The sequence below is a fragment of the Daphnia magna genome, linkage group LG7 (assembly GCF_020631705.1).
Source record: "Daphnia magna isolate NIES linkage group LG7, ASM2063170v1.1, whole genome shotgun sequence".
In the NCBI taxonomy this organism is placed as follows: domain Eukaryota; kingdom Metazoa; phylum Arthropoda; class Branchiopoda; order Diplostraca; family Daphniidae; genus Daphnia; species Daphnia magna.
Genome location: NC_059188.1, coordinates 3,494,538 through 3,510,252, shown reverse-complemented (window position 1 = coordinate 3,510,252; position 15,715 = coordinate 3,494,538). Strand labels below are relative to the sequence as shown.

The 15,715-nt window shown below is 38.6% G+C and overlaps 2 protein-coding genes and 3 pseudogenes across 3 annotated transcripts; 1 reads left to right on the top strand and 4 right to left on the bottom strand.

Moving 5' to 3' along the window:
* The first annotated feature begins 51 nt into the window (after nt 1–51).
* Nucleotides 52–981, top strand: LOC123474368. Its single transcript, XM_045176428.1, has 2 exons — nt 52–204; nt 274–981. The coding sequence occupies exons 1-2, from the start codon at nt 83–85 to the stop codon at nt 800–802; spliced, it is 651 nt and encodes a 216-aa protein (XP_045032363.1). The 5' UTR covers nt 52–82; the 3' UTR covers nt 803–981.
* A 279-nt stretch (nt 982–1,260) lies between these two features.
* LOC116916269 lies at nt 1,261–3,892 on the bottom strand (annotated as a pseudogene).
* A 345-nt stretch (nt 3,893–4,237) lies between these two features.
* LOC123474228 lies at nt 4,238–5,085 on the bottom strand (annotated as a pseudogene).
* A 593-nt stretch (nt 5,086–5,678) lies between these two features.
* On the bottom strand, nt 5,679–9,334 carry LOC123474227 (annotated as a pseudogene).
* A 2,154-nt stretch (nt 9,335–11,488) lies between these two features.
* Nucleotides 11,489–13,458, bottom strand: LOC123474322. 2 transcript variants are annotated; one of them, XM_045176267.1, is made up of 7 exons: nt 13,259–13,458; nt 13,041–13,127; nt 12,757–12,967; nt 12,504–12,680; nt 12,127–12,435; nt 11,817–12,060; nt 11,489–11,751 (listed from the first exon to the last, which is right to left on the bottom strand). In XM_045176267.1, the coding sequence occupies exons 2-7, from the start codon at nt 13,115–13,117 to the stop codon at nt 11,504–11,506; spliced, it is 1,266 nt and encodes a 421-aa protein (XP_045032202.1). In that variant the 5' UTR covers nt 13,118–13,127; nt 13,259–13,458; the 3' UTR covers nt 11,489–11,503. The 2 variants fall into 2 exon arrangements, with proteins under 2 accessions (XP_045032202.1, XP_045032201.1); XM_045176266.1 differs by having other exon boundaries at nt 11,817–12,435.
* Between the last annotated feature and the right edge of the window lie 2,257 nt (nt 13,459–15,715).

Genomic DNA, 15,715 nt, shown 5'->3' with positions numbered 1-15,715 from the left:
AAGTTGACGGAATTGTTTGAATTTTTGTCATTGTTCTACCAAATCAGCATCAAGATAGATCTTTAAGTATTCCTTGTCGAAAATGTTAAGAAGGGAACTAAATGAGGAAGGCAAATATTCGAGACTACAATTTGCTATCAAATATTGCTCTATGCCGGTATCATATTGGGACTGTGTATGTTTCTTAGACGAAGCAAGGTTTTGGTAAGCGTTTGAATCTCTTTCTACACAGCTTTTAAATTATCTTAATACTTATTGGATTTTTGTAAGCAGTTTTGACGATAACGGATTGGTTTCCTTGCACAAAGGCAGTGAGCGAGTGAACATTTTGAATTCTGTCCCTGTTTGTGCCTCATTGGGATTTAGCGTTCCAAATGTCATAACCAAAATTAAGGGAAGGATTGACACAGAACAATACATCAGTTTCCTAAACACCTGTGTTTACCCATCAGCAGTTGAAAAATTCTCAAAAGAATCGCCAATATTACTCATTCACGACCATTATCCTGTCCATACGGCAACGGCTGTAAGAAAGTGGCTTCAAAATCGTTCAAATATTGCCGTATTGACTGACTGGCCAAGGAATTTTGGTGATTTAATGCCGCTGGTGAATACCTGGAAAATTATTGTAGAAAAAGTTAATGAATCGCCTGTAACAATATCATCAACATCTGTATTGTGGGATGAAGTATTTAAAATATGGTCAAATGTTGTTGATAAAGAGTATGTAGATTCAATAACTAAATCTGTTTCACACAAACTAAAAGAAGTCGTGAAATGTCATGGAGGATGGACAGACTAAGAGCAATCACACACAAACAGTAAACCGATCTTTAGTCTTGTATTTGTTTTTCCAATACAATGTTTGGTTCTGTATGCCTGTTAAAAAAAATTTCATTAACGATAAGTGGTTAAAAATTTATAGTAGTGCTAAGGGAATGGAGACGTGTTGAAAATGAGGTTTTGATTATGTCATCAGATAACGATGTCTTTTCTTGAATTGTTTTCTGCGAGGGGGCGCCAACTCAAAAAAGTAAAAAAAAAGATTTTCTTTTTAGGCCTAAGTTTTTTGTTGTTCTCTAGCTTTTCGCGCCATTCACCAAAAGTTGACAAAGTTGTTTTCTTTTTACCAAGGTTTTTTTCTTTTGACCAAGGTTTTTGTCTTTTCTCTATGTTTTTAACTTTTTCAACTTTTTGGTCCAAAAAAAAACTTTTTGTCTTTTTGTTTAGCCGGAGGCGGAATAAAAGCGGGGTTGTCAGAACAGTTTATTACTGAAATTTACAAAATCGGGACAGCTGACTAACGGCTGTTTGATCCAACATTAGACAATGACCATCATCAAATTGCATCACTTTAGGGACGGGACAAGTACAGATGTAGTATTTGCATGAATAATAACCATTACTGAACATAAATGTTCTTTTTAATTTACCCGTAAACTTTCCGTTTTCCCTCTCCATGTCATACCACTGACATAAAGCACGAATTTCAATTTTTTCATCCCCCTCCACTCACTGATATAGTTGTTGATTTTGCCATCAACTGTAACTAAAGCTAGAACCTGCCCGAGCAGATAATCCTTTCCATCAATTGTAATAAAAACTGCCCAATGGCCCTTTTTAAGAGTCATTTTTTCCACAGTTGTAATCTTCTTTTGTTTTTCAAAAAAACCAGACGGGCAGCCTTTAAATCTCCATTTGCGGTCGCGACTATTTTTCCACACAATTCCCTCAAGAAACCAACAAATTGTTTGTTTTGAAACAACCTGTATGTGGCCATCAGACCGGGCAATAGTTGCAAAAGCAGTGTTTTCAATATTGCTATGAACAGGATGAGTCTTAGAAATATCCCGAAATGTTCCGTTCATGACAGCGGAAAGGGCATCAAACTCGTCATTATCCGCGTCTACTCTCAGGACATCTTCCGAGACATCTTCCGAAGACTCTCGGTTGAAAACAGTGACAATTTGGTCTGGGCTGACTTCGTAATGCGATTCATCGCTCTCGTCTAGCAGGTCGGAGTTGTCCTCGTCGCAAGAGTTTCCTGTTTTTTTTTTCCTTTTCATTCTGAAAAGCTGCTCAGCTAACTGCTTGCTGAAGCAGTACTTGTTTTTGCCAGATACACGCAAACCTATTTGATACAAGAAAAAGATATTGAAACAGGAGGGCTTATAGTGATCGCAAATATCTGACCTAATTTTTTCAAGTCTTCTTCGGCGTCTGTGAGAGCTCAACGTATTTTGATGTCCATTTCTTCCATGGATGGCATGTCCCACACCTTCGTGTTTGGTGGCTGATCAAAGGGGCGCTCGAAACGAGGATATGACAAGCCATCCTTCACTCCCTCTGCTGTCAGGCGAATGGTATCATCTATTTTGCGGCATCGGCATTTTAAAAAATCGCGAGCAGTAAAGTTGATCATTGTTGAATAATTCGCCGTACAGGAGCGGCCACCCCGAAAATAGCTTTCACATGGCTGGCTTGTACAAAGCCACGGTTTGAAAGATTCTGGCTTGTCTTGGAGCGCCAGTATCATGAGTACCAAAGCGTGAGCGTTGAACTCCACACAGAGATATACGTTTAGCGTCATGAAATTAGCAGCCAGAGTGTATGCTTTATCGCAGGTGATCCAATAGCGCCACAGTCGTAAACTGAATGCCACGTACCAAATGCGATACACTCGGTCAATTGGAGACAATGCTTTGTCCAAATAACTCGAAGAGGAATAGTACATCAGCCTAAGATAAAACTGTGTGGCTTCCGAACCTGAAATTCCCATGAACAAACCCATATCGTTTATAAATTTTTAATATAACCATATTTCATTACAAGTAGCCAATACCTTCCACATTTTCAAGCAGTTGAGATATATGAGGCTGACAGAGCCGCTCGGCGGACCCATAGTTTATTTTGTCGTGGGCATTCAGATCTTCTGGCTTTAACAGATGACGACTTTTATCGTATTGATTCATCACTGTCTGTAGGTGCACTGGAGAGGCAATGAAATTACCGATAGCTAAAAATTTTTCTGACCGGAGCAATCTCATGCGTTCCTTCGCAACTGAAAATGTAGGCATTTGTCATTTCTCACTATATTAACTATAAAAATTGCTTTGTTTTACCTAAATGTACGGGATCTTGGACTGATATTCCACATGGAATTCTGAGGGCCGCGAAATAAAAATATTTCTGTTTGAGGGTATATAGCATTTCCTGGCCAACAGGAATGCCTATTAAAATAACAAAGGTAAATGAATAAATTAACATGCTGCTTTCAATATGTTGAAAAATTTAGTCACTGTATACTTTTAGGGACGGGAAGTCCAAGTTCTTCCGTCTCACGCATAAACTTTACTTCGCGAGCATCACCGTCGGCGGAACACACTAAAGCAAGAATCCCCTCCGCTGCCAATGCGGTAATAATGGTATGCATTCGAGCGGTGACGTCTTCCGCCGTGAATTTGTTGTCGGTACAAAAGTAGAGAATGCGGATTGGCGGAATGCCATCCACTAGAGGTTGTGCCATAACGACAAGCATCAACGTAGCTCGGGGAAAACGTTCAAACACATCAACAATGGACTTGACATCTGTGACTACTGCAAGTTTTTGATTCCTTAGTCCGTTGGCTTCCATCGGTAAACTTACACCCATTACGGAATTAGATGCGGTATCATATTCCCTTTTCGCTACAATTGCGGAGCAGTCTTCACTAAGGGAAACGATGAAAGGCAGATTGTTTTGAATAAGAAAATCCTTAAGATATTTCACATTAATGACACCTTCCGGCACTGATCCATCATATTGAAAGAGTTTTGATTTCACTGTACTGAGGCACGGTATGGCGCCGGCCATATTAGTATAGAAAACTTCGTAAGAATGTTTACCTGCCATACAATAAAAATTTATACAAAAGCGTATTAACGCTTCATTTGTGAAGCGTCGTCCTCGACTCTTTTTTTCCTTATTCAAAATGCATTCTTGATAAATCCACTGGAGCAACATTGGAAAGCCGGGAACGAGAGCTGCTGCATTATCGTTCCCGGCCTTTAAAAATTTTCTTTCAGTATCTCTAGAGTGTTATTTTTTTCGCTGATTGTCGACACGGGACTTGCTGTGACTTTGCAAGTTGGATCTGCGCAACGTTGACTCGGTATTGTTTCTTGTGGCTCCGGGGTAATTTTATGACATCTCTGAAGATGACTGCAAAAGAGGCTTATCTTCCACCCTCCGTTTTCATCAACATGACTTTTTATGATCAAGTTGCATTTTAAACACTTGATTGTGTTATTTTCAGATATCACTTCACAGTCACCCATAACAAATGCTATTTGTTTCTCAGCAATAAGCTTCCTGTTCATGAACCATTTCATGAGGTAATCATGGAGGGTTTTACCTTTCCTAGTTAGGGGAACGAGAGCGGCAGAGTTCTCAGTTTCATTTATAGTTGAGGCCGAGGTTGAGGCTGTAGTAGCAGGATCTTGAGTCGTTGTAGTTGAGGCTGAAGCAACACACTCTACCTCATCCGAAACTGCCGATTTCTCACCGGCCGAACGCACATAGTCAAAACGGGGTCTCTTTATAAGCGAACCAGTAGTGTTGGCCGAGGTCTTACGCTTTTCTGGCTGGCGAAGAAAGGTGTACTGTTTAGAGTACTCAAGTAAAATTTGTTTTGCCATATTAATGGCATCGTTCAGCATTAGTTTCTCACCAAAAGAGAATTTGAATGTTGATGGAGCACTCGCAAATTTATCACCTAACAACACAAGCTTTTCTTCTTCGTTTTTAAAACGCCCTGGCTCACTCACCGATTCCCGAATGGCTTCTTGTAAGCCAACTAATTTGTCTGGTGAATCAAGTTGAGAAATAGATCTTAGACTATTGACATCAACTTCTTTTAATAACGAAACTATTCTGGGAGATATGTTTACATCATATCGCCGTAAAAGCTGAAAAGGGCACTGTATTTTATCCATGATTAGAATAGCATACGCGCACAACATCGACAGGTGTGAAAAAAAATGTAACTAGTTAATTTTGAATGTGGCGCGCGGTGGCGATAGGATCGAAATCGCCTTTGGCTTCATTATGTTTTTAACATTTTCACCAAAGAAAAAAACTTTTAACCCAAAGTAAATTTCTTTTCCTCTTTTTTGTAGAAAAAAAATTACCTTCCCTCTTTCTTTGTCACTTTACCCGTTTGCTATTTCCATTTTTGCCCTCTCCCCCCAAAAAATTTCTTTTGTCACCCAACCTTCACTTTCTTTGTCTTTTTTGTTCGACTTTTTTGAGTTGGCGCCCCCTCGGTTTTCTGCCCTAAGAAGGGCATTTTGCTTTCACTTTTTCTCTATCTAACATGAATGTTAGTGACATAACAGCCTGAAAATATGGCAAAAGCTGTGAGAAGCAGTGAATCCTATCTTTTTTTTTTACCCTAAAGATACAGATACTGAAAAAAAAAAGTTAAATTAAGTTAAGATATTTCATCAATACCGAAAAAAATGCTACGATACAAGATAGTATCTAAAAAAAATCGTTAAGATAAGATATTTTTGAAATTTTTTTGAAGAGCCTAAAGATAAGATAAGATAAGATATAAGATACTTTAATACAAAAAAAAAACGCATTGGATTTTTATTAAATTTTTGCGTGGAAATTCATTTTCAGCATTACTTTTCATTTATTCATCAAATGAGCCTACGTTAAGTCCAGCATTACACTTAATGAGCATTAAGTTAGAAAAAAGATCGGGTTTCATGGCAGACCGTTTGGCCGTTAATATATCGGAAGCCACACTGAATGCCCGTTCGACAGAACCTGAGGATGCAGCCACGCTTACAACATCTCTTCCGATTTCACTAAGGATCGGAAAGCGATATTGATTAACTTTCCAAAACTCGAGTGGCTTCGTGACACACAACTCACTGTTGGGATCCATTGGATCCAATGGAACCAATGGATGATGTCTTCTTTCAAATAAACGTCGAACTCTTCCAAGGCTTTGGCAGGCCCAATCACCGAACGAGGTCTTGGTACCTCAATTACTGGTGAATATAGGGACTGACTCAATCGTCTCTTGCGAGTTGATGATGGTGGTCCGGCTAAATTGTTAGGAGGAGAAACGCAGGCATCGTCTGTTTGAACTTGAGTTTGCGGATTTGGTAAACAAACACTGTCAACTTTTCCTGCGATTTCGTTAAGTGTTGGTCCTTAAATGTCTCATTTTTCATATTGGTTTTTAAATAACAGAACTTACTAGTACGAAGAATGTGATATCGCAGCTCAATTTCAGCAGCAACCGCTTTTACCACGGCCGTTTCGTTCAATCCTGCTAACGTAATCCAAGCCAGCTTGAACCTCGGATCAAATATTGAGCCTGTGAAGCAAAACAAAATTGTAAGTGTAAAAAAATAGTAGCATATCAGGCAATTAAGGTTACCCATAACGTAATGGACATCGCGCAGGATGAATAAAAAACGTCGTTCTAAAGATAATCGCAATCCCGCCACGAAGCCCTTGCAATATTTAACCAATGTTGTGAGTCGACTATTTGGATTCGGGATCTGTACTCCGTTCCTGTCCCTGACTTTAAGAGTAAGAGCGTTCATCAAACCTAGATATGCAGGAATAACATTTCCAACGGTTTCGAAGTCAGCCTGAAAATCATTTGATGCAGCTTCAAACGGCTTGAGGATGGCCACGATTTCCTTAAGCACAATTTGATGATAGGCAGTAAGTGTTCCGTGCTTTTTTACTGCCATGAGGCGTGTGAGAAGAGTTGTATCAGTTTGAATTGCCTTGAGGAAATTTTGCAGTTCATATAATGTGCTATTCTATCGGGTTGAATTTTTTTTTGACAGGCGAAAGCCAACCAAGTTGTAGATTAAATCTGAATCATTTACGCTTTTTCTAGCCGAGTTTACAATTTTACTCACATGGGAGATAACGCCAGCAGCTACGTCCTATTTTTAAAAATATGTTCAAATCATTACTGTTTGCTTTAAGATTGCTTCAAAGTTGAACACTCACACTAAGGGTTTTAAAACCATCTTTTATAACTAACTGTAGCTTGTGGGCTACGCACTCTGAGCGAAGCCTTGAATAAAGGATGTAGTCGTCATCTAGTGGTTCGAAGGTACTTTCTGTTGAAGGTAAATGTTCTTCTAGGTCCCTCTCTAAATCCCAGAACTCCGAAACGTCATCCTCGTCGTTCAGTTCGGTCTCTGAGAAATTAAAACCAAGCTCCTGTAACAAAACCCACAATGGGTCACCTTCCGTATCATCCGCAATTTCGATCTCGGCCATTGACTGCGTAGTTTCTGCTGCCAGAATATCTAACTCTGAGGGACTACTTGTACTTGTAGAAGGTTGTGCAGGAACATAATCAGATTGATGATCGTTGGCGGAAAATTCGTCTTCATTATGCCAACCAGGTATATCATTCATGAACGTGTTGGCAACCATATTACTACCACCATCAGTTTTTACCATAACAATCTAAGTACGCAGACGTAATTCGGTATTAGGCATAGAGGTTAAACATTATAATAAATGCTTAGTTACTTACTAGTGAACGATCTATTTCCCAATCACGAAGCAAGTGCTCATATTCCGCTAAGATATTTTCGGCAGTGTGTCTGCCAATCATTCTCTTCACGCCAAGAAATAGGATGTATCTTTCGAACGTTTTCGTCACCGCATGACAGGTAAATCCGATAAATCCCATCATGGATTTCGACGACCAATGTAGAGAATGATCGTGAAGGAAGAAGAGTCCTTAATGATCTTAAGCAACTTACATCTTGTAGCATGGACAAGGCTGGGTATGATGCCATTTCTCATCCTTTCGATTCCTGGTAACTGGTATCCTGGCATTCCTGACTGTAAATTTGAAAGTTTGTTAGTTGAATTAGTAAACCGAAAAAAAAAATAATCAGTCGTGCAGTGCATGTAGGACATAGATTACATAGTATCTATGTAGTACATGTAATCCTACATATAGATTACATACATGTATCCATCTTCGAAACCTTTTCCGACGCAAAATGTTGAGTGGAATATTATCGATCGCTATTGAGTAACCGAGATCGATATCGAGTTTCTTCTGTCGTTCTTTTGTCATCGTCGTTGAACAAAACTGCTGAAATCTGTTAAGGGTTGGTTGGCTGGAATCAATTCCACTACTACGTTTTTCGTATTTGCTGTATTCTTCATAATGACAGCTGTTCAGATGCTTCTCGAAGTTTGAGAATGAAGCTAATTCACCTGAATAGTAGTGTTGTTTGTTTTTTGTTTTGCATTTCCCGGTGTTGCAGCGAGCCCAAACCTTATGGCCATTGCCCTTCTTTTTCGCTGCCCAGCGCCAATCTGAGAAAAAATCTCGTCTCCATTTCGCTTTCCATGATTCAACAGTGAATTTTGGTATTGGTTCACCTGGTGGAGGTAAAGGCTCAGCACTAGCGGATGTGATTTCATATTCTGCCAAATCCACAATGTCATCACTGCCTCCCTCTGCACCTTCCTCATCTAACAATTCCTGGTGAGCATCACTAATGGGAAGCTGGCCCACAATTTGTCGTAGGTTTTCTTCCCTGGTTTGAACTGAGCCTCAACCTCTAGAAACTCTAGTTCCACTTCTTTTTCCAAAGGCCTTCGTAACTCTTGGTGGCATTTTGGACCAAGCATTGGAGCCTGGTTGGACTAAATTTGAACGCAATGGCCTGTAAGAAAAAAAAACATGTGAATAGAATACACTTTTAACAAAGCATGGTTAAGGGACCAAATTGTAAATCACACTCTCTCTGCAATACCTCCATGATCCTTTCAGAACAAATTCCTAGGGTAAATGTGATAATGAGTTTTAATTAATTTATATACCTGATAAGTGGAACGTTACAGTTCCTACTGTTATAGGGATAATAGGATGATTGGATAAAAGAAAAAAAAAAGTGCTGCAAGCCTGCAATAAACAGCAAAAACCGCAATAGCCTAATAGAAAAGAAATGTTAATAGGGAAAAATTAAAAATTTAAATGAATTAAATTACCTGTTTGATAGTTAGAAGAATTTAACTGTCGTAATTTCAGTACTGTGGTCAGTAGCAGACTAGCAGTACTCATGTCAGGTCAGTAGCAGCAGACAAAGAAAAAAGGCATGACGGAAAACTGACTTTAAATAAAATTTGCTACAGGTAGCTTGACTTTTTCCCGGTAGATGGGGTCAAAAGTATCTTGTATCTTTTAGGTAACTTTAGGCTAAAATGAGCTTACCCTAAAGATAAAGATACTATTTTTTCTTCGAAATTTTTACAAGATATAAGATACAGAAAAGATACCAAAAGTATCTTATCTTATCTTATCTTATCTTATCTTATTTTTCCTAAAAGATAGGATCCACTGGTGAGAAGTAATTAAAGATAACGGAATGTATGAACTTTAACTTACTACAATTCTACAGTTTCACATTGAAACACACTACGGCACTTTTCCCAAGATAAATTTAGATTTTTACAAACGAAACGCTGAATCCTTCTTTAAGAAATAATCAAAACTTAACTTTTCCAAACGTAAACAATAAAAAAGGTATTCTGACAGGCAGCAGAAATTTTTTCTCTGAGATTTAAATGAATAGCTGCAGGAGTAGTGGTGTCGAGTGGGCCTTGTGTGACATGCTACGTGCGCCACCAGCGGTAAAAAAATGCAGCTGTAGTTTTTCAACTATGACAATTTTTCTATGAAATGAAAAAATAAAAAATTGGTCACAGAAATCACATAAATAAAGGGAATAAACAAGGGGTAGAAAATTATTTGAATAAACAAGAATAAAATTTACTTTATTCTTGTTACGGGGAAAAAAATGGGAATTACGTGCGACTTTTTGTTCAAAAGTAATGCACGAAAGAAAAAAGTGACATTTTAGGGGGGGTACAGTAACAAAGCAAATGGCGGCGCGAAAACGGGAAAAGGGGGAAATTTGCTACACCTGAACCAGCTTATACCGTTCAGGGTATAATACGCAAATAGATGGACCACACATGGTTCCATAGCAAACTCATCGATGAGTTTGCTTATTTTTTTTTATTAATATAACTTTTACTGCTGAGCAGTAAAGTTAAAAAAAAGGGAAGTACGTAGGGCCATAAGAGGCCATGTAAAAAGGGCCGAAAAACGGCAAAGTGTAGCATCTTTCGGGTGGGTACTGTATACCCACAAATATAGTAGATGATGTCGCAATCAAGAACATCTATTTTCGAGTCTGTGTGGTAGTAGAGGCGGGAGTAGTCAGAGTTGGATTTCGATCACTACTTGTGATCGGCAATCTCGATCTCGATCTCAGAAAATTTCAACCCGTCGATCTCAATCTTAATCTCAATCTCGATCTTGTGATTGAATCGATCCCCCATCCCGTTCCCCGATCTCGATCACGAAGCAACAAAAAAAACCAACAACAGCATTGATTTCAGACTTTATTTTAGAAAGCCAATTTTACCTCGATAAAATTCTACCAGGAACATGTTTCTTTTGAGTTGACATTCAGAGAACAAGCATATCCAATGTTCCGTCGGCTAAGCGAGTTCGTTTGCTAGTAAAAACTAAACCAGCTTTGCTAAAGAGGCGTTCCACGGAGGCGGAAGACGGAAGAACAGCATTATATTTCCTGTGTTAAATATTTTAACATCAATTATTTAATTTATTAATCAGTATTAGGGGAACTAAATGAAAACATACCGAAAGATCTTCGTGAGAATGGGATATTTTGAAAGCTGTTCAACATGGCCAAGAGGCTCGGCGAAGAACAAATCAACTTCGTTTTGGGGCTGCACTTAACTGGGTTTTTTCCATAGCGACGAGAAGAAATTCTTTCTCCGTGGGCTTGTTGTGCTGCCACTATCTCCACTACATTCGTCTTCTGGCTCGGAGCTAAAATTAAATGAAAAATAGGAGAAGATTTAATGATCATGAAATACAGATTTGTTTAATGAACTTGTGGATTAATGAGCAATACTTTTCTTTTTCTTCTTCGATTGTCTCCTTTTCCCATTTCTCATACTCTTTCTTTAGCATTTTCTTGTAACTGTCTTGTTCCTCTTCCGGGAGCCATTTCATTTTAAAACTGGGGTCACAAATAGCTGCAAGACGAATTTGTGGAATGTTGAACATGTGGTCAAATCGATCCTTTAGGGAATCAAGAAGCGAACACACAAGTGGGTTTGCGTGTTTCATTGTTGTGTCTCTTTGATGATTATTCAGTTTTTCACGAAGAATGGTCAATGTCGGAAGTAGATAGCTCATTGAAATCGAAATTTCTTCCTGCAGAACATCTAAAGCATCTGCCACAGGTTCCATCACCTTTACCTATTCGTGGATGAACTCTTGTTCGTTCGACCGAAACAATGAAAGTCCAAGTGCTTTGAAAAGGTTTTCCATAGCCTCATTATTCTTTCTTAATAGTTTACTGAAGCATTTCATACAATCAAAATACGAGTTCCACCTCGTTTTGTTTTTAGTCACGAACAGCCTACCGATGTGGCTTCGGATAACGTCAGAATTTTTGCACTGTACCCTTGCTTGTTACATGCCGCTTGGACTTTTCCGTCGGTGCTATGGAGCAGCCTCTTATAAGTCTTATTTACGATCTTCTTCTCCAAATCAGCGGTTGCCATAAGGTTTAAAAGATGAGCAGCACATTGACGATGTATTGGAAGACTATAGCTACTTTCCATGGCATCCAAGGAAACCTCATCATCGGTTCCATCTGCATAGCAATTTTAATAGAAAACTATTAAAATATTTTTAAATATTCAATGGATTTGTTATTACCTGTATTACAAGACCCAGCTTGCTCAAAAATGTTCCACACGGGAATTGGATGATACTCTTTCGATGAGTCGCCAATATCAAAACAAGTTCCACCCGTAATGTCTTGCGTTGGGAGAATCATGTCAGGATCTTCATCATCTTTACTTTCTTCGTCATCGCTAATGACTTGGGTTTGCGTTGGAGTAGAGTACAGCCGGAACGCTTTCATAAAATTTGATCCTCCGTCGGTAACAGTGGCCTCGATCTTCTTAGCAATTTTAAATTCAGTGTAGATGTCATCCAATTTATGGGCAAGTAAGATATAGTCCACCTTTCCGACCAGTCGCCTCACTGCCAAGCATGCCTTGTGTCGCTGAAGCTTATTGTCGTACCAGTGAACCGTCTTTCCAATAAAATTCTTGCGGTAGCTACACCAGCAATCTGTGGTGGTACACACCCATGTAGCATTTTGCAATGCAGCAATCAGTTCTTCTTTCCTGGCTTGATATTGCATGGTCAAGAGATTCTTGTAAAAAAACCTGCTCTTTATGGTAAATTCAGGCGCTAATTTTTGCATGAAAGACCAAAATCCACGTTTTTCTGTCGTATGCAGTGGCAAGATATCATCAACAATGTATTTCTGTAAAAATTTATAATCGTTACTATTACATTCGTATGATACTCTGATTATGTAAAATTTATTCTTACGATTATGGAATTATCAAATTCTCGTTGTGTTGTAATTTTTGAAACACGAAACTTCAGCTTCTGCTGTTTCATTTGAACTCTTTCCTTAACTGCAATTATGGATTTTTCCTTCTTATTCTTGCCTGGTTGATCAGTAATGAGGCGTATGTACTCATTCAATTTTTCTTGGTGACAAAGCTGAAATAAAAAAAATAATTTAACCTGTAAAGCTTTTATCATTAAGGAGGGTAAAATGTTAATTTTCAAGCAATACCTTAACATGACGCTTCACATTGCCACGTGAAGTGGCTGACACAGAGATGTGTTTTGAACATCCATCAATCAAACATTTCACTTTTCGAAGTTTGAATTTTCCATCCTTACCCTTTCCATCATATTTCCACTGGAAAAATGTTGGTGGAAGGTAAGAAAAACTAATATCCTTAGCACCAGCTTCTTCGGTATTGTTACTAACTACAGCTTCACTGCCAAGCAATAGAAAAATATATACTAAAGGCTAAGAGATTTTAATAATTTAAAAAGATTTTAATGATTTACCTGTCATTATACTGGTTTACCTTGCCGTCACTATCCACTAAATCTATGTCTTCACCCACATGTTCTTCTTCTTCCATTATCTATTGTCTATTGATCATTAATGAATATGTAATATTGTAATGTCAAAAGTTGAAAAGATGAGAAATAATCTTCACTAGAAGTGAAGTCTACTACGGAAAGTATTCAAAAAAGCCTCTTCTTACTAGTTGAAATTTAACCTTTTTAATTGCATAAATAAAGTTTTGAATTTTATTAAAAGATGACGTTTGGATTGATCGAATCGAATTTTTCTATATATTTCCGATCTCGATCTCAATCTCGCTCTCATTTATTTTAGAGATTGGCGATCCTCGATCCCCGATCTCGAAAACGAGCTCCGATCGTGATCGCCGATCGATTGATCGCCGATCAGCTCATCTCTGGGAGTAGTCGAGGCTGTCTACGAGATCCATTTCACTCATGATACCCTGTAATAGGATATCACGGAAATATTATCGTTTTTCTTTCATCAGCTTCTTATTATTGCTCAATCGTTTCTTAATGCATGAGCTGTATGATGTCAAGACAACACTTCTTTCCTCGCCGTCGCAGTTGGCCCCACACAACACCTGCTTGGTTGTGTAATATAGTGTCAGCAGCCGAAATAATTCGAGGAATGATGCCGCAGTTGGTTTATCACCACAGCGACCGCTCATTGGGATAATCCCAAAAAAGCGCTACGGAGATAATTTAATATTAGAAAATAAATGATGATTCATAGAACTAAAAAATATAGTTACCTCGATGCAGTCTTGGTTCATTTTTCCTGTTAGAACGTATCTGTAGTTCTCACGAAGAAGAAGCTCGACCACGTCTATAGTACTCATTATTGTCACTTTTAAGCCATTTAGAGTAATATTGGAGAGAAATGGCTCATACACCACTTTAGTAACATGTTCTGATTCAATCTGAGACGAACAATCGGCATCATATACTGTGGCAGCCCAAGAACCCCATTCCAAATCCATGTCAACGACGGGCGGCTTCTTAATCAAGCTGAGTTGCTTCTCTGATTCACTATGAAAATCGTCCTGGGAATCTCCACACAATAGAACTTCGTCTTCCAACTCGTTACTTGGTGAAATACCACATGCAGCTATTTCTGTCTCTTCTAGACAATGGTATAAATTACTCAAAACCTAGAATGTAAGGCAATAATTACTATATATATCACTAGTACTGTAACCGAATATACACACTTCGCGACGACCACCTGCACCATTCCAATTTGTCTAAGTGATTCCATCGAGCGTTCATGACGTCGAATGAGTTGTTCAGTAGCCTTATCAGATCTTACAGTGCTTCACAATCCTTAAATGGAGCAGCGAGTTTTTCATCTGATGACATTCTATAGCGATGGAGACCGTCAGCAACGGAGTTTGAAAGGCTCTACAGAATAACTGACATGAAATAGCTATAGTGGTGAGATCCGAAGGAATATATTCTTACTTGTACCGCTAGCTTAACGCTCATTCGTTGGAAGCTATTCGGATTCAAATGAACTGGTTTCAATTTTGGAACCACATATAGTCCTGTGCTTCCTCTACCTTTATCGTGTTGAAACAGTTTCAAGAGATGCGAATATTGGATTGTTTTACCCGCAGCCTAGGTACAAAATAGTGATATGGATTATGTTAAATGTTAAAGCAGTTGTAAATGAATATATACTTGAACATCTTTGTGGTTGAATATATGATTTCTGATGCATTTAAATAGATGAGGTACATCTCTTAGAAAAAAAACATCCGATCCAGCTGTCGGATGAATGATGGAGTTCTTCATTGAAATTGTATCAGTATTGCATCCTGAAATCCCAAACAAGTTCCACATTGAGTTGTTGGGCTGAGAGCCGTCACACACAGTGTAAAGGACTCTTGCGTTAGCTTCCTCCAACAATATCATGGCTTTAAGGAAAATCTTTTGCAGCTGGGCACCCGATGCGGCATTCTTTGAGGCAAAGACGGCTATGGGTTGAATCCAGGATGCCTTATATGGTCTGAAGATTAAAACAAGGGCGTGATCAGCTAAACCAGGAATGTCAGTAGTGGAGGTCGAGGAGTCTTCTGTACAAACATCATGCTCCGTCCATTCTTCGTTAAGGGCAGAGAAGTTTGCTTCGTCTTCCGCTTAATAGGGTTCTCATATAAGTAGGTGAATCCCTTGAACTGAAATGAGTTTTTGTCGAACTTGATGTCCTGAGTTATTGACCTTTCATCCCACATTAGGGAGCCATTCCTTTCACTAAGAGACTTTCTACTAAACTGTTTCTTTATGCACTCTAAGACAAATTCATTTAACCCAAACTCAGTGGAAAGGCAGCTTGATTGTTTCCTTAATGTTTCCTGGCATGGCAGTGGAAGTATGTTGTTAACTCTTAGGTGTTCATATACTGCAAGGCTCTTAATTCTTATCAGAAGACATTCTAACAACCACTCCACTTCATACCGCATATCCTTGTGGTGTTTCGCCTTACATCTTGACTTAGCAACAATAGTTTTAACAACTAGTTTTGCTTATACGAATAAATGATTGATTAGGTAATATACATATATGCGAAGCCATTTATTGAAAACTAAGTCCTTTTTAAAGAATAGTTAAAAATGGGAAAGTCATCACGTTTGTTGAAATGAAATGGT